The sequence below is a fragment of the Schistocerca serialis genome, chromosome 11 (assembly GCF_023864345.2).
Source record: "Schistocerca serialis cubense isolate TAMUIC-IGC-003099 chromosome 11, iqSchSeri2.2, whole genome shotgun sequence".
Taxonomy (NCBI): domain Eukaryota; kingdom Metazoa; phylum Arthropoda; class Insecta; order Orthoptera; family Acrididae; genus Schistocerca; species Schistocerca serialis.
In genome coordinates, this window is record NC_064648.1 from 177,958,961 (window position 1) to 177,985,835 (window position 26,875).

The 26,875-nt window shown below is 38.7% G+C and overlaps 1 protein-coding gene across 1 annotated transcript in view; it reads right to left on the minus strand.

Annotated features, from left to right (window-relative positions):
- Positions 1–26,875, minus strand: part of LOC126427231 (basement membrane-specific heparan sulfate proteoglycan core protein) — a 792,772-nt gene that overhangs the window by 199,576 nt on the left and 566,321 nt on the right. The window contains exons 32-38 of the mRNA XM_050089468.1: positions 26,662–26,874; positions 24,904–25,041; positions 20,261–20,422; positions 15,569–15,777; positions 9,208–9,355; positions 5,350–5,516; positions 1,185–1,324 (exon numbers count right to left, since the gene is read on the minus strand). Coding sequence (XP_049945425.1) covers positions 1,185–1,324; positions 5,350–5,516; positions 9,208–9,355; positions 15,569–15,777; positions 20,261–20,422; positions 24,904–25,041; positions 26,662–26,874 — 1,177 coding nt within the window. The remainder of the gene's footprint in view (positions 1–1,184; positions 1,325–5,349; positions 5,517–9,207; positions 9,356–15,568; positions 15,778–20,260; positions 20,423–24,903; positions 25,042–26,661; position 26,875) is intronic.

The following is a 26,875-nucleotide window of genomic DNA, read 5'->3' on the forward strand; positions in this document are numbered from 1 at the left end:
ACTGCGCGCTCCCCCCTAAACGTAAGCTTGCGAACTATGCTATACTATGGCGCTGCTTCTCTTGGCGCGTGCGTCGTGTGCAACTGGCAACGCAGCAATCTCCCGCGTCTAGGCGGGCATGCGCGACCCGCCAAGATAAAAGAATTGAACTATAGTATCGATAACACGAAGGCTCCTTACCTGTGATAGTCTTTCTCCAGAAAAGAAATGTCTGTGATTTGCGTTTTATCCAGTCCCAGCAAACGTGCATACATTGCTGTTTTTGTTCGGAAGTCAGGGCTTGCACGCACTTTTCTCTTCTTCAAAACATTCTGGAGAATGTCTTGAACATTTGATTCAGATATGCTGCAATTTTTGACACAACAGCGTTGACACGCTACAGAATGAATTTTTCACTCTGCACTTCCTGGCATATTAAAGCTGTGTGCTAGGCAAAGAATCGAGCTCGCAACCTTTGCCTTTAGTGCACATTCCGCTGCACAGTGAAAAATTCATTCTGGAAACATATCCCAAGCTTTGGCCAAGGCATATCTCCACAATATCCTTACTTCCAAGAGTGTTAGTCCTGCGAATTCACAGCAGAATTTCCCCAAGTTTGGAAGGTAGGAGATGAGATACTGGCGGAAGTAAAGTTGTGACGACAGATTGTGAGTCATCCTCGAGTAGCTCAATAGGTAGAGCACTTGTCCATGAAAGGCAAAAGTCCAGAGTTCGAATCTCAATCTGGAACACAGTTGTAATCAGCCACAAAGTTTCACTGACACACTATGCTCGCATATTCAGTACGTAACACTGCCTCCTCGCAACTGACTGGTCAAATGCACTTCTGCCATTTATAGTTGTTAGTCCAACATGCCACCATAGTTACTGCACTGACATTGCTTCTACCCCAGGAATAAAATTTGTCTCGGAAGTGTTTGGACAGAAGGTCTATGCCAAAGCAAGGCACTTGGAGTGGATGACACTCTCTCAGACCTGGTGTGGAACATGAAATACTGTCAGACTTGAAGAAGAATGCAATAATTCCAACTGGAAAGAAAAAGGATGCTGACAGGTGTGAATACTACCAAAACATCAGTTTAATAAGTTCCAGATGCATAATATCAACACACAATATTTACATAAGAATGGAAAAACTGGTAGCAACCGGTCTCAGAAAAGACCAATTTGGGTGTGTTACCTACCTGGAGAGCAAGAGTCCCCTGGGATAAGAGGATTCCCAGTGTATCCCACATCACAGCGTTCACAACGGCGTCCGACATATCCTGGCGGGCAGTCACAGGTAACCTGTCCATCGGTGTCCAAGAAACACGTGCGTCCAAACCTGCTCAGCAAAAGAAAACAAAATCGGATAATTAGACAACTCCTACTAAGAGGCTACAATTGCTAATAAGAGCAGAGAAGCTGAAGTATTCAATTTACGAGCACACCAGACACGACCAACAGCTGTTATCAGTGAATGCAGGTGCGTCTCAACCAGTTTTGGAGTTAACATGTTACACTAAAATATAGGTTACTTTCCAAACAGTCCTTAACATGTTTATACAGTTCTTAAATTAAGCGCAATGAACAAAATATAAGTAACTCCCTAAAAAGAGTACACCTGTCACCAGGCAGTCATATGACCCTCCACCAATGGTGCATGTCATAGCAGCAGAGCGGTGTGGTGTGTATGTGACAAATGAATGTACGGAGTAAGCACAGAGAGATGAGTTGACGTGACAGAATGACAGAAAGGTGCTATCGTGTTTGGACGAGACCTTCAGCTCCCTGTGAATGAAGTTGCCCCACTTGTTCATGTATCAATGTGGACTTCACAATACATTTATAAAGAATAGTATACCACATGACCATGTAACACAGTGTAAGAACAGTGGTGATAAAAAATATTAAAATTAAAAAATCCACATTTTCTTGAGTGCAAATGATGAAACTATAGAAACATGACAAACTCTCACGTGCATTTTACACTCTGTGACATTACAATCATAAAACGAGACACAGACGTGTAAGTTAATGCAGATGAGTAAGAAAAACAAACCTTTAATGTTCAGATAGAGCATTAGTAGTGTTGTGCTTGATGCAATCATGTCACCTAAATGTCTGGATTGTAATATTGCAAAGCGTTATACCAGGTTGGATAAAAAGAAGACACCGAATCAACTCAGAGGTAGGCTGAAAGATTTGTTACTGGTAGATTCGAAAATGCAAGTGTTACAGAGATGCTCCGGCAACTCAAATGGGAATCTCTGGAGGGAAGGTGATGTTCTTTTTGAGGAACATTGCTGAGATAATTTAAATTAAGGCACATACGGAGGCAGACAGACAGTTATTTTTCCTACACTATTTGCGAGAGGAACAGGAAAGGAAATGACCAGTAGTGGTACAGAGTACCCTCTGTCGTGCACCATACAGTGGCTTGTGGAATATATATGTAGATGTAGACCTGCAGCTTGAGAACTCGTACACAATAATGAAAATTCCGGACATCTGAGATACGCCAGAGGTATGGTGGTGACACTTAAATGTGCCAGTTCACCCGTAAGTGTAAACAAACAAGAAGTTAGACCATGTGAGGGATAGTAGTGTTGTGTGAGAAGAACTCCTGCCTCCCTTACACTGAGCTGGTGGTCTACACCCGTGTTTTGTGCTTCTGCCAAAGCAGAACTGACACAAAGCGATAGAAACCGATGACACTTTTGGGGTTGTAGGAGTCATACTCAATCCATGTGTTGGTCCAAGATTAGTCTCTTCACTCATTTCAAAATGAGAAAAGAAAAAACGTGAGCAATGTACAACAGCAAAAAAAATTTGGTAACAGCTGCTACGCAATGGCTGGCAGTGCTGTAAATGAGACAGTACCATTACAAACGGTATTGTAAGGTGCTCAAAAATGTTATTATGAAGGCAAATAGTATGTGGTATGCAAATAAAATAGCTAATTCAAAGGATAAAATTAAAACCATATGGTCAGTTGTGAAGAACGTGTCTGGTCAGCAGCACGAGGTCAACGATATAAGGTCAGTTCGCAGTAAAAATATGTCTGTTACTGATAAATCAGATATATGTACATTATTTAACAATCATTTTCTGAGCATTGCTGGTGGATTAAATAAAAATTTAGTTACTACAGGGAATCATATAACTTTCTGTGATACAGACAAGGGGGAGATTGAGTCAATAATCAAATCATTTAAGACTAAGGACTCTCATCGTTATGATGGAGTGTCTAGCAGAATATTAAACTGTACTGCACATGTTAACCTGTATTTAGCCATATTTGTAATTTTTCCTTTAGGAATGGTCGGTTTCCTGAACGATTAAAATACTCAATAGTAAAACCGCTTTATAAAAAGGGAGAACGGGGCAATGTAGATAATTTTTGACCTATTTCTATGCCATCAGTGTTTGCAAAAGTTATTGAAAAGACTGTGTATGTAAGGATAATTGATCATTTTATATTACACAATTTGCTATCAAATGTTAAATTCAAATTCTGAAGTCATTTAACAAGTGAAAATGCTATATTCTCTTTTCTCTGTGAGGTACTGGATGGGTTAAACAAAAGGTTTCTAACGCTAGGCATATTTTTTGATTTAACTAAGGCATTTGATTGTGTTGATCACAAAATATTGCTGGACAGAAGTTGGACCATTGCGGAATACAGGGAGTAGCTCACAATTGGTTCACTTCTTACTTTAGCAACAGACAGCAAAAGGTCATTATTCACAATGTAGAGAATGGCTGTGATGTGCCGTCTGAGTGGGGTACTGTCAAGTGGGGGGTGCCCCAGGGATCAGTGTTGGGACCACTCCTGTTCCTTATTTATATAAATGATATGCCCTCTAGTATTTAGGGGAAACTCTAAAATATTTCTGTTTGCTGATGACACTAGCTTGGTAGTAAGGGATGTTGTGTGCAACATTGGCTCAGTTTCAAACAGTGCAGTTCATGACCTAAGTTGATGGCTTGTAGAAAATAAACCAATGCTAAATCACAGTAAGACTCAGTGTTTACAGTTTATAACACACAATTCATCAAAACCTGACATTTTAATTTCACAGAACGGGCATACGATTAGTGAAATTGAACAGTTCAAATTTCTAAGTGTTCAGATAGATAGTAAACTGTTGATGAAAGTCCACATGCAGGATCTTGTTCAAAGACTTAATACTGCTATTTTTATTATTCGAATGGCATCTGAAGCGAGTGATTGTTCAACACAAAAATTAGTCTATTTTGCTTATTTTCATTTGCTTATGTCATATGGTATGTCAATTCCTGTTTATGAGTCTGGGTATTTAGACATTGGCCTCTCAATATATATATTCCTTACTGTCACTTCTTGTTAACAATATTAGCTTATTTCCAAGAATAAGCACCTTTCACTCGGTTAATACTTGGCAGAAATCAAACCTGCATTTGGATCGGACTTCCTTAGCTCTTGTGCACAAAGGTGTGCAGTATGCTGCTGCATCAATTTTCAATAATCTATCACTCGAATTCCAAAATTTTAGCAGTAATCCACGCGCTTTCAAATCGAAACTGAAGAGTTTCTTCACGGGTCACTCCTTCTATTCTGTTGAGGAGTTCCTTGAAAAATTAATCTGATTCTTGTTGTATTGTTGATAGCGTTTACTTAAACTTATGGACTGACTTTTTACAGGTTCATAAATATTTATTTTTATCTGTTATTACTTTTATGTTGTAATTTCATGTACTGACACGTTCCATGACCTCGGAGATTTTCTCCTCAATTTGGTCCTACGGAACTCGACACGTGAATAAAATAAATAACCTTCCGCAAACTCTAAAACTGCCACGTCAGAACAATTCAATGGCCTTCTTCACCTTTCCTGATACTACTCGACAACCAATTGTTTCCACAGGACACAAGAGTAATTTGAAACAAAATTATTATAAATGGATAGCATAAGACTGTGGATGTTCTACATCTATCCCTTCACCCAGTATTGTAGTACATCCACAATCTGGTCCTGTTAATTTATAACTACAAAGTTTTTTTTCTGAGACTCAGTTAACATGTAACGAAACGGTTCTGCACACTTCTTTCGATCAACAAAACAGTTCAACTTCATATAAAAGTTCTGAGAACTCTCTGACATTTCCCTCACATTTTCAGTAAGTACAATTTCCCCAAGAACTACAAATTTTGCGGTTTTCAAAGCAAGTCGCCACCTCGGTTTCAACCGGCAAAAAAATGAATTGTGGTTAACTTAGGTCTCTCATTGCAAACAACATATTAGCTACATTTTAGGGACAGCAACAGACAGACGACATCGGTTTACTACACAACAGTGGCCGGTAACAGATTTGCGGGATACTTACTGGTTGCCAGGGCTGGTGAGCGGGCAGGGGCACGGCTGGCAGGGGACGTTGCGCTGCGGGTCTCCGTACTCGCCCGGCCGGCACGACTGCGGTGTAGGCGGTGCACTGGGCACGCACACGCCCAGCCACGGGCCCTGCGGGCGGTGCTCGTAGCCTTCGGCGCACCTCTGGAACGGCAGAAAGCGAGTGGCGGTGCCATTAGACGGTCGTGTCCCTCGGCTGACACTTGAACATCTACTGTAAAGGACTACATTAGCTGTACAGTTCATTAGTCTTAATGTCTGTGTTGTAGGCTGCAGTCCATGACTGATTTGATGCAGGTCCCACACTAGTCTACCTTGTGCCTGCTTGCTCATCTCTGCATAACTGCATCCATCCATTCATCATGTTCTATAAATCCCACGAAGGAGGTGGACTGTCAGCAATGTGGGATAAGTCATTAACATACGACAAAACAGTCGTAGTTTACTTACACAGATTAGAATTCTATCACCAAGTGCTATACCAGAATATCAATTTGAGTTAGAACAGAAGCTGCTACTTTGAAACAAGCTGCTGCTTCTTTAGTCACAGTAAATGTCTCCTGCTTATCTCCTATTGCTAGCTTAATATTACTTGATTAGAATGCTAGGTGAATTGATGACTGAGTCCTCTATTCCATTGATGAATTTCTACTTACCGTATTTACTCGAATCTAAGCTGCACTTTTTTTCCGGTTTTTGTAATCCAAAAAACCACCTGCAGCTTAGAATCGAGTACAAAGTAAGCGGACGTTCTGAAAAATGTTGGTACGTGCCGCCACAACTAACTTCTGCCGTCGAATATATGTAGCACTACATAGGCATGCTTTGCAGCCACAAAGATACATACTGGCGCCAAACCCTCTGCATCAGAAAATAAATTAAAAAAAAAAGGTGGAAGACGAGTTTTTTTTTTTCCGCCTCGAGTTTCGACCACTGCATTTTCATACATTATCCAACAAAGTAAATACAAATTCCGTATTGTCCATCATCGAATGTATCAGAATTTCAATGTACTACGAAAATCCAACTGGCAAGACTGTTTGGGATGTTTGTCAATATGGCCAACTCTACGTTCTGAATTTTTTCCTACCTGTGAGAAGAGATGGTTCCTTATAGGAACTTTTATGAATTGTGAATCACATGCAGTATTCTCTTCACCATAAGAATACTACGAATATAAACATCTTGCCATGTATTCTTTCGTGTTCGCTGCTAACTCATTTAAATCCTGTCTGCCCAATAAACTACGAAACTAGAGTGAGACAACAGCAAACGTGGAAGAATATACGTATCATGTCATATTTATAGTCGTATTATTATGCCTAATAGTGATACAGTCAGAAATGAAGCACGGCAATTGAATAGATTTTTAAATCTAAGATGACTCTAATTTCAGTGCAGAATGTAATGTACTAAAGAGGCGTCTGCAAAGATTTTCAAACGGAGAAAAATTTTCGCTAAACTCTCGTTCAGAATGTCTTCTATCATATGCTGTCTATTATTTGGTTCTTGTTGATCATTATCAAAGAAAGCAGGAGTATAAGTAACAACAAATAGGTCTCTTGCCATTGTTTCGCTAATGAAACGATTCCCCTCTCTCTCCCTCTTCTTTTTTTTTTTTTTAAATTATAAGCGGCGGTAGCGTGCACAAAAGCAGGCCATGCCGCGAGCGGCGACAGGTTGTAAATATTGTGGCGTAGCAAGACAGCCACGCCACGGAAGTAGCCGAAAGGCACGTGCTAAGCTCATGCAGATGGGCGTGAGGTCTGAAACAGGATACATAATGAATGCTATAAAGAAAAGTACGTAGCTTCTGGAATACTTAACTTTAATCCATACTTGTGGTACATCGCTCTTGACGATACAAGTGAGACTCTGTAGATACATGCAATGTTACTAATGGCGCCTTGCTAGGTCGTAGCCATTGACTTAGCTGAAGGCTATTCTAACTATCTGCTCTGCAAATGGGCGAGGCTTCGACAGTGTGCATCGCTAGCTACGTCGTCCATACAACTGGGGCGAGTGCTAGTCCGTATCCCGAGACCTGCCTTGTGGTGGCGCTCGGTCTGCGATCACACAGTGGCGACACGCGGGTCCGACATGTACTAATGGACCGCGGCCGATTTAAAGCTACCACCTAGCAAGTGTGGTGTCTGGCAGTGACACCACAGTAAACACTCATTATCAGAATGTGACAAACAATGCATGACACAGTACAGTAATGCATTTTCAGCTTAGAGTGACGTAAACAAAGAGAACGGCACTTATCACATCAAAGAAAAATAAGCAATCAATTCAAACCAGACAAAGTATGTGAAAAAGGAAGCACCTGACGCATAGCAGTGGCTACCTGGTAAAGCTTAACTGCTAAGCTTACGACTTGAACCAAACTACTGTAGCTGTATAGTCATTCATTCGACCTAAATTGTGTCTCATATTACAATGGACCAACTTTGTTTCGATTTGGAGGTGCGGCCTAAAACTTTTCTCTCCCCTTGAATTTCGACTATCAAATTTCAGGTGCGGCTTAGATTCAGGAAATTTTTTTTCCCTTCATTTCGAGTCTCATTTTTCAGGTGCAGCTTAGATTCGAGTAAATACGGTAAATACTGGTAGCCAGTAAAACAAATCCTCATTTTTAAATGTAGCTGCATGACTACGAATAAAATGATGTGTTCATTAATGTTGACAGTAAACAGTAATCACGTATACATCCTATAAACTGGCTTGTTCAAAATCATTTCAATAACAATAAAAAAAATCATTCAAATGATCTACAGAACATGAAACTAACTAGCTGGGAGTGAAAAACAAGAAAAGACAGAACTGCGAAATTAATGTTAAATATAAAGTTATAGATTATTAAAACTGTGACAAACAGAAAATATAAACATATAACCATTACCTTATTATGTACCTAACAAATGATGGTGTGATCAAGCACTCGTGATAGTCACTTCAAATCAACAGCCTTGCTTGTTCGTGTGTTGTAATTTCAGAATTGTAAAGTTATATTCATAAAGCACATGACCAGGCTTGGTTTACAAGTGATAGGATTATCATGATATTACAATTTTTGGAAAAAGAATTGCTCATAATTTAGTACACGGAAAGTAATTTAGATAAATGGGGTCTACACATCTGATAAAATCAAACAAAAATTATTTCACCATTGTAGTTATGGAGCGTACAATATTATAAAAGAGCAAAGGAATCAATTTACAATCTTACATGCTCCCTAATTACAAGAGTAAAATATGTTCATTTGATTTTGATGAATAAATAGACCTCTTTTATCTAAGTTGCTTTTCATACTATGAAGTGCGGTTGATTACATTTTTAAGAATGTTGAAAAATGATTACTTCACATCTTTTTATACATCAATACTTCCGTTTTTAAGTTGTCCTTTTTTTACATGTAAGTCAAGATTGCTCCAAAAAAAACACATAACTGTTCTATTTTTAAAGTGAGACACGCGAGGAGGCACGGTATTTGATTTTAATTGACCATAATGAGTGCTAAATGTTGGCTTGATACATTACTTTTGTAATAAGATATTGGGCATATCATTGTCATTTCTTTTGCACTTTTTAGTATCTTTAGGACTGTTTATATTTAAAAGTAATTCTGCAGTATTGTATGTTCTGGTTTTTGGTTCTCAGGATGACTAATTTGAATCAGAACTGTTTAACCGTCATTAGCTATTATCAAATAGATTACACGCTTCAGTTTGACACTTTCATTAAAAAGAGGCTGGATTTTGTACCAAATCACGGCCAACACATTAGAGCTTCTAAATTTCCACCCCTTCAAACAGAAATCCGGAAGACTCACCTCACAAGAGAGGCCAGCATAACCGGGTGGGCAGCGGCACTCCTCCACGAAAGCTGCCTGTCCTTGGCCGGTGTTGCGGATTGCAGCAGAGTCCATGTGGATGTTGGATAATGTCGTGCTAAGGAGCCCTCCGTCTGTGTGCTGGGTCCTGCAAAACAATAGTTTACACAGCTATTACTATCTTCACATTGTCAGTGGAGAAACGTGCACAGAGACCGAAGGCAAATATCGCACCTCCACCTACTTGTCATTGTACAGTATGTGTCAATGTTTTGCTACTTTCTGTAAAATCGCATTGTGATACTCGATGTAATACTTCCACATCTGGATGTGGCTAATACTATATGAAACCAATAAGGTGTGTAACGATAATGGAAATTCCTGGATTAAGCGACACATAAAATAAAGGTAAAACAACCGATTACCTATAGTGGATTGATGCACGGAGCACAGAAACACATAACAGAAAACAGTGTTCATACTAGCTTTCGAGCAACAGCTATTTTCTATCCAAAGTACACATATCCATTCACACACGCACGCACGCACACACACACACACACACACACACACACACACACACACACACACACACAGACAGACACCCAACCGCAGAATTGTGCATTTGGGTGTCTGTGAATGTGTGTACTTTGGCTATAAAAAGAGCTATTCCTCAAAAGCTAGTGTGAATGCTGTTTCCTGTTATACGTTTCTGTGCTCCACGCAACAAATAATAATGTGTATGTTTAGCTTGTGCAGCAGTGATAGAATAAAAATACAGGCTTTATAATTCAATTTAATTATATTTTTATTTTGGTTTTATTTCAATATATTTAAACAAATTTGTTTTCTGTTTCTGTTTCATGTGAAGTTTACAAGATCATGATAACACAATATTGCATTTTATATCAAGGCAGAGTTTGGCAGAGCCAGTGTACGCAAGGTTTCAGCTGCAAGCCACTAACAATGGAATCTGCACTATCATGAGCCTCACCGCACTTACTTATAATAATTAAAATAAAATTGTTCAATTTGTATTGGTGATGTTTGAATATGGACATAAGAGAATAATACTGTATAAAACAGACTTCGTCAGACCAGGGTGTACACTTTGACAAGGAAAAAAATTCCCAGATTTTTCCCAGATGTCCCAACTGAAAATACACTTTTTCCTGGGTGAAATTATACTTTTTCCATGCTAAGTGACATAATACTTTTTCTCAGAATCATACAACTTATTATCCTTTTGAATGGTTAAGGTTTAATACATCAGTGTAGAACTTCTTGGCACTTTTAAAAACAAATGGAAACCCCCCCCCCCCCCCCCAAAAAAAAGAAACGTGTTTTTTTAAAGAACTTTGATGTGCAGCAGCATGTACTCTGCATATTTTCGTATTACGAAAGTATATATTTGAATTCCACCAAACACAGCACATTACTTTCTCAAGCATTGAAATCGAAATTGCGATGCGCTTCGGTAAGCCAATCGTAGCTGATGTCATGTGATCTCGTCAGCTGATGATAGCAGATATGCAGGGCGTAGGACACGTGACAGTCAGCCAATAGCAACCATCATCACTGTTCATAGTGTGAACACATAAATAGGAAAAGTTAATGGTTTAAATTAATATACGTAGTGTAGCTACAAGGTAAGCTACGTTTTCACATAGAATGTTGGTCTTTTTTGCATGTGTTACATTTCAATAAACATCACACAAATGTGCCAGTAAAATTTTAAATAATACATAAATGTCCGGGCTCGAAATAATTTTAAGTGGTTGGCTTTAAATGAGAATCAAACGCTCCGTGATTTAAGAAATTCAAAGCACATTTGTACCCGTAACGTAATTCATCTTGCGTAAAATTAAATTTACTTTGAAAGTAACACCTTTCGACCACCATTCGCAATATTTTCCTCCGACCTGTTAGAATTTGATCCGGCACTTGTCAGAGAGCACCAGAAAATGGTGTCACTGCACGTGCGCAACTACGATGACGTAGGAAGCCGACATGTTCGTACCTATATAGCATTAAGAGATCTTACATACGTCATAAACAAAACAGAACATCAGAGGGTACTCAAAGAGCATCGGAATTTCATAAACCAGACTAAAATGCATAATTCGGCTGAAAGTACTCATTTGTATGTCCAGATTCACAAAGAAGTAAGCCGCAACCTGACATTAAGCTTTACATTGCGGTTTTCAGGCTGCAAATTTTCTTTGAGTGCCAATACTATATTAGGTTTGGTTCCTTATGGCATAACGCCATATGTGTCAGGAGATAAAAACGGGCACTTGTAATTCAGCGAACATCTGACACTAGCCAATACTGTGGAACAAAACACTTCATTTAAAAATAAATTGGCTGCCTCTGCGGAAAAGATTAATAAAAGCTTAATTTATTTAGCAAATCGACAAAAATAACTTCGGTGTTTTGCAAAGCAATTAATGCTTCACTGCCAAAAACCTGGAAATAAAATAAAATCAGAAAACTAAAACTAATAACATATTTTAGCCTCCATAAGTATGTGACTGTATTTTAATTCACTTGCTAGCTCTAAGCCATAGAAATCCATTTTGTTTTCATTTGGCACGAGAGTTGTAAATGAAGAAGAAACAGCAAATGCGCTACACCTAAACACGGGTCACGTGGAGACTATCAACCCTCTCCACCGCAACTTCGACTGCTCTTCGCATGAACAAAACTGGCAGCTTGGACTCGGAAGAAAATTTTTTTCGGCTAGTGTCTGGCTGCATGTTGCTACTGTTGATACAGCTAACAGCAGTGACAGCAGGTACTGCCCATATGCGACTCAACTGTGCATGCGCACAAGAACCTAATGTAAACCATTGGGACGTCCCGGTCATTGGAATCAATTTGTTGTTATAAACTATTGCATAGTCTTCATCCTAAAGCATTTGACACATTTTGGTGTCAGCAGACGCTTGTATGTTCACTGTGTTTTGATGTCAGAAATGGCATATTTCCTTTGCATCTTAAGTTTTATTTTGGTTTTCTTTCTCCCATTTATGTTTTATTGTTGCATTATTATTTTGCAGTAGTAGGCTAAAGTAAAATTCTTTGTTACAGTAGCAGTTCTTACCAGTCAAAATTACAACAATTTAACTGAAAACTAACACAGTGAAAAATTGCCAGAATTCTAAAAATTCCCAGGTTTTTCCCAGTTTTCTCCCAGACGAAAAAATTCCCAGGTTTCCCAAGGTGTATACACCCTGCTGACTCAATCTCTTTGACTTTCTCCACACCTATAGGATTTGGAGACCAGTCCCAGACATCAATTTCCTGAAGCAGTGCAGCACACAAATAAATAAAAATAAAAAGGAATGAAAAGAAGCTTTTGAAGATTTCCAAGCAGCATTAAATTCAGAGATATAAAAAATTTTGGACATTTTTAACAGAGCCACCTACAGCTCAGCAAATAGTGTTTCACTCTTATAATCAGAAAGTCATTGATTTTATTCTTTCTGACAGCAACTTTTCCTTCCCTTTTCTTTTATTTGACTTCTATTTTTATTACCATATTGAAATGTTAATTAACATACTTTTTTGACACAAATATAATTTTTTATCTTTTGTTACCAACTGCAAAACAATGCGAGTATCAGAATACACTAAAATTTGGTACAAAATTGTGAACTGTTTATTATTGAATGAAAAATTTTATACCAACCATTAACACTGTTCAACCCGTAGAAATAAAATAAGTATTTTATTTTCTATGTGGTGTTTTGGATTTTTGTAGCAAATTTTAATTTATTGAATACTCACATTCTTGTGTGATTAGTAATTAAAAAATCAAACTGTTATTTGTATAAAAATTATCATTCAATGTTTGTTAATTATTATTTAAATTTTTCTGGAACTGGAAGCTCATACCCCTCTCCTGTTCCATTTGCAAATGGTGCACAGGGTGAACGATTGTTGGTAAACCTCCACATAAGTTTGAATTTCTCTGATTTTTGTTGCTATGGTCATTTCACGAGGCATGTGTCAGAGAAGTTAAAAGAGTTGCTAAACTCTTCTTGGAATGCATGACCTCAGAATTTCAACAGGAAACCTCTCTGTGACCCACAACACCCCTCTTGTAGTGTTTGCCACTGGAGTATGGTGAACATCTCCACAATGCTCTCACGCACACTAAACAATCCCACCACACGAGATGTCACTCTTTGCTGCATCTTCTCTTTCTGTTCCACCCGCCTGTTTAGCTGAGTGGTAACACGTCTGCCTACCATGCAGCGGGCCAGAGTTCAATTCCCGTCTGGGTTGGAGATTTTCTCCACTCTCGGATTGAGCATTGTGCTACCATCATCATCACCACCGATGTGCAAGTTGCCCAATGTGATGTCACCTGAATTAAGACTTGCAATCGCCAAACTTCCCCAAACGGGGCCTCCTGGCCAACAATGCCACACGATGATTTCGTTTCATTTCTGTCTGTACTACTTCTTTACATGGGCACCAGGCTGATACTCAAGAATTGGTTGGAAAAGTACTTTGTAAAGTGATTCTTTTGCAGATGAATTGCTTTTCTTTAACCCTCGAGCAGGTGCACCTACGTAAAAAGTGTGTCAACCACAAATGACATTTTCTTGTATTGTTCCAGAGTTGTTTTACAATTGTGAGGCCATACCTATTCCTTAGTTATCGGTTCAGCTAACTCAGTGATACATCGTGCTGTCATATGTCCAAGGGAACAGCAGTAATATAAAATAGAGAGAGAGATTGGTGAGCAAAAATTTATGATCCCTGCAAGAAAATGACCCAGATTCTGAGCTAGCAGCGCAATCCGACACTGAGGCAGTTGTCTGTGAGATAACTAGCAATTGAATAAGTGGTTAGCGGCAATCTGATGCAACTGCGCATTTTAAGGCTTCAAGTAGTTCATTACTCTGGGGTAACACTTGTGAGCAGCAACAGAGTGACATAATCAATGTTTATTTCATTATTGTTTAATGAAACAGTGATTTAGCTCATATAATTCAAATTTACTGTATCATTGTTTTTGCCCATGCATGTTTACCTTGGTAACATAAAGACAGCTATCCTTAACATGTGTACAAAGTATGCCACATACCTGCTTGAGAATTGAGATTCTTCCAATGAGTCTCATTCTGGCAATAGACAATACTATCGTCTGTGAACAGCCTCACAAAGCTTCTGACATTGTCCATCATTAACATACATTTTAAACAGAAGCAGCTTTACAACACTCCCTTGTGGTACTACTGAAATTACCTTTACATCTGTCAGTTTCATCCTGTTGAGAGCAATATGTTGAGTTTTATCGGCAAGGAAGAGCTAAATCGAGTCACGAATCTGGTCTGATACTCAGTAAGCTTTAATAATCATGAACCAACAGTGACTAATTGTATGTAATGTCTTCTGATGAACAGAGTAAGCTGTGTTTCACAATATCTCAGTTTACGGAATCCATGCTGGTTTTTACACAGGAAATTCTCATTCTCCAGAAATGTCATAAAGTGTGACCACACTTTCCGTTTTGACCACAACTACAGCACTCACAACAGAGATAACTTCAAACTTCCGACACATTGTTTAAAACTTTATGCCCAAACGCCAGAGTATATGGGGATAAAAATTTTCAATAAAATAAAAGGCAGTAATATATTTAAAATGGAGATTGGTTCACTGAAAAGATTGCTCATTATTCTTCTGATGGAAAAGTGTTGTTATTCTGTCAATGAATTCATTGAGGACAGCTTCACAGTCTGAACACAGGGATTGTATTGCATTTATTATTTTATGTACATGTGTAGCTGTAACTTAGAAATGCAAAATATAATGTAAACTTTTGTATTTCTCTTTAAAAAGTGAAAAAGTTTCTTTTGTAAACCTTGACATGTCTCCTGTACATCAAATCAAATGATTTGAAAATTGTACGTGATGAGATGAATAAATCGCACAGAGCATGTTCTATAATTCTATAACAGATTGACATCAGCAGTATCGGTCTATAATTATGTGCATCTGTCCGACAACCGTTCTGGAAAATGGGAATGACCAGTACTTTTTCTAATCATAAATTACACGTTGTACTTCCAGTATGAATAGGACCAGTGATTACGCAGTTCTAAGACTAGAACACTATGTGTTCAACAAATGGCTGTGTAAAATTACTCAAAATATTTATAACATCACCCAAGAAAACTTAAAAGATTATTTTTTGCTCTTAGAATGTTTCAGGAAGTAGATTCTGCTGCTTCAAGAAATAGATGCCCGGGCAATGACCTTCAAATTCTATAAGTATGAAGCAAATTGAAGATTAGCAGACCATGTGGTTCTATTGTTAAGTTCACTACACTTGGTCACTCACTTGATGAGGATGTTGTCCACATTGCTGAGAGCCATCATGATCTCCTCACGAGAGGCGAGGACATCCGTAGGCCCCCCAGGAATATCACCACCAGGCCTGGCACCGGTCCGTTTGTACCATTCACCGTAGAAGAAGCGGACTGACATGTCGTTGTCGCGGCCCGCCTCGGGCTGCTGCCGCGGGACGTGCACCAGTGTGTAGTTGTTACCCTGTGAAGAGACGAAAATGCATTTATAAGTGACCCCGTGTGAACACTGCCACTTGAAAAGTGAAATTGGTTGCTCATGTTTTAACTGTCTTATTACATTGGTGAAAACTTCCAAACTCCAAGGATGCTCTCCTGCTACTGATGGGACAACTGACTGTTTTTAACAGCTGATTGGGCAGTAAATTATTATTATTTTCTTTTTGTTCAAAAAAATGAAACAACCAAACGAAACTAGTCTCTAAAATCATGTCAGTTATATGAATGTTTTCTCCAGGTACAAGTATTTTTGTTTACATACTTGTTCAGCATTTTCGATTATACACGAGCTGTGACAACAGTTGTCTAGCCATGACAACAGTTGTCTACTTTCTTAGAGACAAATAACAAATTTAATTTCAAGGACGTGTGAATAAAGTCTGTGGAGGTGAAAGTTTCATTTTGTTGGCACAATAAAAATGTTATTTTTTTAAATGAAGAATTTTACTTTTGGCATTAAATATCGAAGTTTAGCTGTTTTTAAAAGCTCAACAACTTGCACTACATTGTAAATTCACGTTTAAATGAATGAAGAACACTTTTTCATTTGAATTTACTGAAGCTCCGTCTCTTACTTCCCCTGGTTTGCACTCATCTCTGATAATTCTATTTTGGTAAATGCTGAGATGACCCGAGCAGAGAGCACACGAGATACAATTTTTAAGTTGGTGGCTTAATCACATGCTTTCTTCACGTATAACACTCTCACCTGTCAGAATTTAAAAAGATAAGAAAGTCATCATTCATTCATTAATTTTTCTTTTACTTTTTAATTAATATGGTTTCGTAATATGAATCATCCTTGCAGATATTGTATATCACACTGAATTTTATCTTGAGGATCACTTTCTAAGTAGTCATGATTTCTTCCACTGCAATGCAATTGAGCATTTTGGTATTCTGGTCCAGACACAAAGTTCATTATTAAGGAAACATATATTGATAAACAAGGATGAAAAACAGAACTAAAAGCTACTTACTGGTACTCAGTACAAAGCAACTACAGCAATGGCAATAACAATGACTACAGATAATAACAGAGAGCAGTCAACAATAATGATTTAACAACAATGGCAAAATGATATAATGATTCCGCTCAGAGAGAAAACGCCAGACTGCACCAACTGTTTTCATTTGGTTGCTCCCTCAGACTGCTTTCATCCAAAATTAATGAATAATAATTCTCCAGATATGTGAAACTACAACCAACTGAATCAATTGTTTTCATTCATTGCCCCTACAACTTGATTTCACTCAAAAGAATGAATGAATAACTAAAAACTACAACTGTATAAGTTGGCTATTTTCCACCAACTGAATGAACTGACTGTCTTCATTCCACTGTTACTATCACTATCTTCTTCACGTCTGGTGGGGCGACCATGTGTGGAAGGAAAGATGTTGCAGAGAAGTCGCTGTGGAACTGTTTCCAGAACTAATCTTTCAGTTTGCAGTGGAATGTGCACTTATTTTAAATTGCACAACATATTAAAACTAAATGCCACTCCTGGATTCAAACTCGGAACCTTTGCCTTTTGTGGACCAAGTGTTCTCCAGACTGAGATATACGAGTACAACTCACGACCCATCCTGACAGCTTTGCTTGCACCAGTACCTCTTCTTGTTCCTTCCCACATATCTTGCAGGAAGCACTCGTGGAAGAAAAGATATTGCTGAGAAAAGGAGGAGAGAGAAACAGCGATGCATGTAAAGCTATGAGAGTGGTTCATAAGTTGTGCCCGAATAGTTCTGTCAATAAGAACATTACTCACAAAAGGCAACGTCCCAGGTACGAGTCTCGGTTCACAAAACAAATTCAACCTGCCAGGGATTTTCGTAACCGTGTGCACCCGACTGAAGAGTGGAACATTCATTTTGAATGGTGAGAATGGCTGGCAAGCTACAGGAATGCAGAACTGCATGTTGGGTTGCAAAAGTAGTGTGATGTGATTGCCGTCATTGTGGGAAAAGCTCCGTGTAGTGCTGCCGTGCCTCTCTTCCACTGCATTATGTGAACCCATGCAGGAGGTGCATATTGGCCAACTTTCCACTAGGAAATCTATCCGTACTGCTCTAAATGACCATTAAGGTACAACTGACACTGCCGAGAAACAATCCCCAGACAGAACCGAACAATACTGAGTGCAAGCTTGACTATGAAGAATAGGGTAGGCATTACTATTGTTGACAGCAAGTACTCTGAGGGAATGGAACAAATTTGTTTCCAAACAAGAAACACAGCATATGCTGTCAACATTTGCAAGGCTGAGCAGTGCAAAACAGATGCAAAGGTAAGGGGCAGGGGTTAAGAGATCAAACCAACTGCCATTACCCTGTACTGACTCATGGGTGACAATGGGTTCCTTCTACCAAACACGCAATAACATCCCTGAAAAACCTCTTAAATTTTGTCACTGGAGTTTGGATTCACCCTACACCCCATCAATCCAAAAAGTTTTGAGACTGGGTAAGTAAAAATGATAGAGAAAAGTTAAGATGGTTGTTTTAGTGCTTCATGCCTCCTCCCACGTGACAACTCTCAGAATGTTCGTGCAATCAAGTGAAACTGTGAGGACAGTCCTCCTTTGGGATGTTGCTCAGCTCACAGAGCACATTCCCACCTTCTTCAGTCTTGGTAAACCATAAAATGGAAATGAGTGTACGGCATTGTGGACCGGGAGTCCCCCAGCGGAGAAGTTTGGCCGCCGAGGGCAATTACTTACTGTATTCAAAGCCACATTGGGTGACTTGCGCATTGGAGATGGGGATGAAATGATGATGAGTACAAGACAACTCCCAGTCCCCGAGCAGAGAAAATCTCCTGCCCCAGCCGGGACCATAAGAGGCCCATTATGCACTTTGTCATTTTGAGATAGGTTCATATTGATAACACCACGCCTCTTCATCCGTTACCATTTTGTCCAGAAAAGAATTTAATTTCAATCAAGTCACGGCAGGAGTCCGTGTTTGGCAGTCAAGGTGTGTGGGATTAATTCAGCACACACTTTTCAGTCCCCGGCGAGATAAGCCTAATGCTATTTTGTAAAAAAACTGAGATGGTGACGCCATGTCAGTGCGAAAATACAAGTTAATACTTACAACAAAGTAAACAAATCTACCTGCCATTGTAAAATGAATCTCACAAAGACTAAATTACAAATAAAGAAGGAGAAAACAGATTGCCACTTACCACACAGAAGACACGTCAAATTGCAGACAGACACAATTAAAAGACACTCACATACAGCTTTCACTACAGCCTTTCAGCAAAAGACGCACACAGACACACACACACACACACACACACACACACACACTTCACGCACACATGACCGCCAACTCCAACATACCAGTCCGGATGTCTGCAACTTGACATGTCTTATTTACAGTCAATTTATCTTTTCCTACATTGTTGACATTCCTACCTGGAATCCATTGTTTGAAAGACTATGACATAAACAGCTGTCTGGCAATGAATCTATCAGTCCCTAACTGGTAAAGGCACTATTTGTTCATCATAAATAGAATAACGGTGGCTGGTTACTGTTTTTTATTTTATTGTACGAGCTAACTTTTATTTTCACACAGCAGCTGTCTCACCACGTCAGTTTTTCACAAAATAGAACTAGGGAAATTGTCATAATATTCTGAAGAGAAAATTATTACTCAGCTGAAAATCCAAAAAGTAGGGGGTAAAAAGAAAGAAAAGTCGATAACAACACGGTATTTTCATCCCTAACATGGAAAACAATTGAATGCCCTTGAACATGGGACGACTTGTCATGCACAGTTTATTTTATCTGAACTGGCAAGTAATATGCACTCAAAATAAAAGAAACTAGAGCCAGGCAAAAGAAGAACAATCACTATGTGCAACGGTTTAACTAGCATGACCAGAAGACACACTGAGTCAACACGTGCAAAAAGAAATTACGTGGGTTGAAACTTGAATAAATTTTATGCCCCATCCTCAAAAGGTTGCTATATCTTGCTACAACATCCCTCTAACAAAAAAACTTAGGCCCCACGTCAAATTTAAAATGTTTAAGAACACATGAGTACTACTTATGTAGAAGAATCAGAAAACTGGGTGCACCAATAAAAAGTATTGCATCTGAGGTAACTTTTTCAGAGTTTTGTCTCTTGTTTATCTCACATTAACCTTAATTCTTCATACTTTATTCCTACAGCCAGCTACCACTGCCACCACGACAATACATCTCAAAACTGACAGTAATGGGTAATGTTACAATACACCTAGCTGCAACCAGATAAGTGAGACGCAATGACACTAATTATTCCAAGGTTATCACTGGGTGTTACTAGGACCCAAAGCAGTTTATAAAAACAGGAATGATGTTCAGAGATGGGTGTCATATTTCCGGAGAATTTTATCTCAGTTTGGTTTGTGATGCAGTACCTTGTGGTCTGGTATGTTCCGTACTTACCGAAAGTATGACCTCAGGAGCGTTGTTGGGTCTTCCTTGGCCGACAAAGTTGACAGTGTACTTCAGGTAGCCTCCATAGGACTTGAGCTGGTTACCCAGGTAGTTCTCCGGCATAGCAAAGTACGGGTATATGCCATCAGATGTACGCTCCACTGAGTACACCTGTGAAGAAGTGATTCTGTTACCTTAGGTTGCTGCATGCAATGAAAACTGGATTACACTACTGAATCAATGCATTAAAGTAATAGTATTAAGGGGAGTTTTCAGCGTCTATGTGGGCAATTTTATATTAGCCTAGTTTATGTACCCTTATCTCTGGATCCAATAAAGACAACGCTCTAAAATGTTTACACATATCTTATCCATATTATTTATGTCTACTGAACCAGAATTAAAAGATGATATAAGAAAGAAGGGGAGATAAATATGTATTTTCAGTTGTGCTATTTTTTATTACAAATAATTGTACGTATAATGCCCTACATGTCTTTCCATTCAAATTATTGATATTGTTGTGCTTCAGTAGGTGCAATTTGTCATAACAAAATAGGTGCCAAAGTTTCATATTGCTATCACAAGCAGTTTTTGATATAAAGGAACATAAAGCATAAAAAATGTCATTTTGAGAAAATCACATTTAAAGTTTAAAATGATAAAAAATGACTTGTAATTTTAAATAATGGCTCAAAAACACCCGGCAGCATAGTCAGCGTCATCATTTTTGCCAGCTTCCTTCTTCTGACTGACCTTGCCTATTTGGTGATAAACTCAGCTGCACGCTGTGCCTTGGTGAGTCTCAACTTGTCCATAAAAACTTCAAGCCATTTACAGTATGGTAGCCTGGAGTGATGTTAAGATGTTTGAGAACCTTATTCTTCCCATGTTTCCATCATTATATGTCAATACAGCATCACTAACTCCCCATTTTAGTGTACTGAGCCCTACAAAAACATTTTTGGGAACACATGTCTGGATAATGTTATTGAATGACTCATTAGGATTCTGTGTTCACCCATGTAGACACTTTCAAAGGAGGTCTGGGTAAGCTAGGTCCCAATAAATTGGTTTGATTGCTTCCATAACAGCTTCAGGAATAGAGTTATTTTCAAATGATGCTCTTGAAACTTCAGCCTTCTGGAATTTACACAATGATTCAGGTCCAGATGGACTTTGTTGGTTGAAAGTTTGTTGAAGTACGAGACCCAGACTGCTTTCATCATACTTTCTAAATCATTTCCATTATTTCTCATGGCCATTTCATAATACTGCTGAAGCTGATTTATTGTTTTATGAGTCAGCCGACCTCTAAGTGGCTTGCCATCAGACAGTGCGGTGGTGGGAAGAGTTTGTTTCAATTTTCTGAGACATGTCCCCATCATCTTTTGCACATGCCCAATGCACTCCAATTTCTTTATCACATTATTTTCATATGGATTTGCTTCAGCAACACATTTATACACTTTAGAATGTCCATCCGCAAGGTACTGTGTGTATCGGACACCCCTTTCCTGCAGTGATCGGCTGAACATTTTCATTGTGGTATCAGCTTCTATTCCTCTGCTGGTTTCTTCATAATTTTTCTGACAGTTTTCATGTTCATTTTTTCCATTTTTTTCACAGGAGCTATAGCAGTGTTTCCTAAGTGCCTCAAAATCAATTACATTGGCTGTGTCTACATTTGTGATTGTGGCAACTGAGTTTATCAATGTGTGGCCACACTTTTAGCATGTTCCATCAAACACGACTGGTACATAAATGCTGCCTTCATTCATTTCAATAGCTTCATTTGTTGCAGCCTTCATTGACAGGGAAGCCACAGATTTAACTGCTTCTCCTATAACTTCAGTTTATCTCTGAATTTTTGGAGGAGGAGGTGGTGGTGGTGGTGTTAGATTCATAAACGATCAGAAACACTGAACTGCACTAAGACCTTTTTCGATAGCTCTCTTCGGATTCACCTCATACAGATTATTCTTGCATCCATCTGACATTACAAATGACTTTCTGTTGTCACAGCTGATTACAGAGATATGCATGTAAGACACGAGAATTAAAAATAAAATACTTCTAAATGCTGCTCACAGATAATTTATGTACCATTTTGTGCAGGAAAGAATAAATAATATTCTAGGGCATTTTGTAAAATGTCAAAATTTTCGAATTTTTGCCTGCAAACTGCCCCTAAACAGGAAACCCTTTTAAGATGCTCAGCAAAACATTATTCATTTGATCACAAACTGGCTTTTGGCTTCTCAGGATATAGTTAGGTGACTACTGAATGTAGCAATCACAGATAAAATGGCATGTATTTGTACACAAATATTATTTATACAAATACATAAAGTAATGACTAACACTGCCTGTCGGCTTGTCTCTGGTTCAGCCAACGTTTGTTTGACTGTTTATCTGACGTTTTGCCAGCACGAGTGGTTGGCACTGTCAAAGCTTCACTTTCCATTGCTGCTGGTGGAGGGTGAAGCTTCAAAGCTTCACCCTCCACCAGCAGCAATGGAAAGTGCATCCAAAATGGAAATGCCAGCCACTCACGCTGGCGAAATGTCAGAAAAATCATCAAATAAATGTCAGTCGAAGCACCTCAAAGAGAACCCAACAGGTAGTTTATCAACAAATGGCCACGAAAGCCTGAACAATTTTGAAAAAATAATGAGTTACAAAATGCTCATATAGAAAAGTATTACTTTTTGATGTTGCATAAAAATTGTTACATTTAAGAAAGATGAAAAATGGAAAATTTTTTGAATTTTCAACTGTAATCTAACATTTACATAATGGAAATTTAATTTAACAGAGGATCAAAAAATGACAATGCCTTTGGTCTTTTAAAACTGTGCCCCTGTAAAATGTACGTCCGTGGTTATGAGGATTTACATTTTCTGTAAGGCTATTTCAAGTGCTGTAGTTGCTGTTGTCTTCAGCCTGAACGCAGCTCTCCACACTAGCCCATCCTGTGCAAGCCTCTTCATCTCTGTGTAACTTTCTTCAATCTATATCCATTTGATCCTGCTTGCTGAAGTCAAGGGTTGGTCTCACACTACAATTTTTACTTTCTCCCATTGCCATATTGAAGTTTCCTTGATGTCTGAGAATGTGTTCCATCAACTGAACCCTTCTCTTAGTCAAGTTGTACTTTTAATATCTTTTCTCTCAAATTCTATTTACTACCGCCTCATTTGTTATTCTTTTCTCCTCAATTCTATTCTGTATCTCATTTGTTATTCAATCTACCCATCTACTCTTCAGCATTCTTCTGTAGTTCCACATTTCAAAAGCTTCTATTCTACTCTTGTCTGTACCACCATGTTTCACTTCCATACACTCTGGACAAGTACCTTCACAAAAGACTTCGTAATACCTGAATTAACATTACTTGTGACCAAATTCCTCTCTTTGAGGAATGCTTGTCTGGCTATTGCCGGTCTGTATTTCATATTAGACCTTCCTCAGCCATTATCAGTTGCTTTGCAGCCGCAATAGCAAAACTCATCTTCTACTCCTAGTATCTCACTTCCTAATTACATTCCTTCAACATCGCCTGATTTAATCCAACTACACTTCATAATCCTTGTTTTGCTTTTGTTGAGTTCATTTTACAACCTATTTTCAAGACACTGCCTACTCCATTCAACTGATCTTCCAAATCCTTTCCTGTCTCCAACAGTATTACAATCTCATATGCTAACCCCAAAGTTTTTATTTCTTCTCCCTGAACTTTAAAATAACTGCCATCTGGTTTCTCTACAAGTTGTAGATAAGCTTTCACTTTCTGTATTTTACCTCTGCTACCTTCAATGTTTCAAAGACTGTAGTCTAGTCAACACTGTGAAAAGCTTTCTGAAAATCTACAAACATATGTTTGCCTATTTCAACCTCTCTTCTTAGTGCACCACTTTTTGTAGCTACTGACTCACTCCTGTTAACTAGCTCACAACTAGGACAATACTTCATGCGGAAGTCAGTAGTGGTTCATAGGCAGACAATTACCTCACACATTGTTTGCATATCCATGTCCACTCGAATGTTTTTGCATCTATTACCACATGCTTTCACCTGTGCAAACTGGCATTAATTATCATAACAATTCCTTGTGGTTCAATGAACTGGTGCAATTCTTTCAACTGAATACCCCTTTGGCAACTTGTGAGTCCCTTGCCTATTCCAGTTATTCAAGTAGGAAACGGGGTGCTTCAGTCTAATGTGGAATCCAAAACACATTTCATTTCTGATAAATCTTCGCACTATTGAGAGGTAACGCTAGGTTAAAGGCAGTCCGAAAAATTTGTGGTCCAACCAGAATTTGTTGGCACGACATTTCAGTTTCCAGGTACACATTTTACCAATAGAGGAATAGGCCCGATGTTAATTGCAGTAGACCCTGTCAATCAAATAACGTGAAGGATAGATTGAACCCAGTCTCATTGGTGTTCAGAACTATGCCCGTCACAACCTTCAGCTCTTAAAACTGCAGTCTGAGTTGTGAACAATTTGCATAAAATTTTTTGTTCTCTGTATTTTACACATGAATTTATTATAATACAGCAACAAAAAACAGTGCACTCAGATACATAATAACCTTTTGATACATGTCTCCCTTTGACAACTAGAAACCAGAAATAAATTCTCACCTGGAAGCTGCCCCTTGTCCTGTCGAGTGGCCGGATGCCGGGACGTGACCGCGGTAGCTGCGAACTGATGCTAACAGCTCCCGTCTGCGGGTCGATGCGGACTCCAACCAGTGTTGTCGCGTCCAGTGGTGGAGGCAACTGTCGATACATGTTACACACATCACATCCTGTTCATGACACATGAAAAATTTTATTTGAATTCATATCTCGTATTAAAATAAACCCCCTCTCCCCATTTCTTTAGAGAATCGATTCCTGTGTACAACAAGCATCAAACGTCTGATTCCTTTGAACACGAGTCATGTGTTACAGCATGTAACTGTGTTAAGCATGCAAAGCCTTTGTGGTTGAAGATGCTTTTAATTGTGCTGGGTTTTGTTAGTTTCAGATTGGTCTCCCATAGACTGACAAAGCTTTAAAACATTAAAACAAAAATTTAGTAAACAATAAACTGTTTGTAGGGCTTTAAGCAAGAAAAAGTTCGAAATTATGTTTAAAATTTCTTTGAAGTCACCAAGTGCTCTTATTATCAAATGCCAGACGAGTAAAATCTAGGTAATTTGCACTCCAGTTTCGGCAAAAGCTAGTTTTTCATGCATCTCAATGATTATGATGTCATGTCTCCTGGAATATGTGTAATACGACATAATTTTGCAGGTATAGTAAGTGATATATGTAAATATTGTATGCCAAGTATGTTACAAATGGAGTTAGTAGTAAAGAAGTAATAAATTAAAATGTCGTGCCTAATGCGGAAGTCTTATTGTGCACTGTTTTATGCATAGCCTAGTTTATCTATATGTTTACGACGCCACATCTCCTGAACTATCTGTCATATGATGATATAATTTTTCAGGTACATTCAATGGTATACGTCGATACTGTCTGTAAAATGTGTTGCAAATAGTTACTACCAAAGAAGTAACAAATTAAAATGTCACGTCTCGTTCTCAATTTTTACTGCATGGACACCAAAAAGCTAGTAAGCAATAAACTTTATTTCATTTATTTTTTTCTGTGTTTGGTTTAAATGTGGATTGAGCAATAACAGATTGGTGACCCATGGAGACATGGCTTATCAGTTTTTTTCAATTTGTACTAAACTTGTAACCAGAATTTGGCAATTATTGTCAATTTTCCTTTTCAGTGCCTAAAAAATAAGTTAATCAGCAAACTGTGATAATGAACACGATAATGTAACTTAGAAAATTAGCCCCTTTTAAAAGACAAGAAATCTCTTCCTTATTCCCTCCCCCTCCCACCAATAAGATCTATGGACGAAGCACGAGCTGTGACAGTTGGAATGATTAGTGTTTGTTTGGCTAATGAAATGAGATATCTCTCAATTTTGCAAGATACTGGTGATAAAAAATGTTAACAGTTCCCCCTGAGAACTCTGCCTGTAGCTATTAATTTATGTATCTTTCGATTTTGTACGAGTGTAACAAAAAATTAAGTTATACCTTATGACTGTTATATTTTTTTTTCTTAATGTGTACGTGTCAGTTAGCCGGAAGTTTAACTGAGACTTAAAAATTATAACCAACAATAGAATAATGTTTCTGTCGTGTAAATGATGTGTGTTTGATACACACAAGTGTGAGTGTAAGGATTCAAACTAGCAGATCGTTACTACTAGTAAGCCGATTCCACTACTCGATTTTGGTACACGTGACTCTCCTGCAATGCTGATGAAAACAACCTGGTGAAACTGGCCAACAGCTGAAATAGAACATTTGTGGGAGCACCTGCACCTACCTGATACGTGAACAGGTCCGCACTGGAGCAGTCCGAAGTGACGCCGAAGCAGAAGCACGGGATGCAGTCTGACGGGCGGTAGGCCAGGTCGTTGAAGTAGCCTCGCTGGCACACTGAAGGTGGCCGGTTCACCACCAGGATGGCATCCGGCACTGCAAACACTGGGCCACGCGTGTTGATGGCTTCGCAACTGTACGCTCCCTGGTCCGTCTCC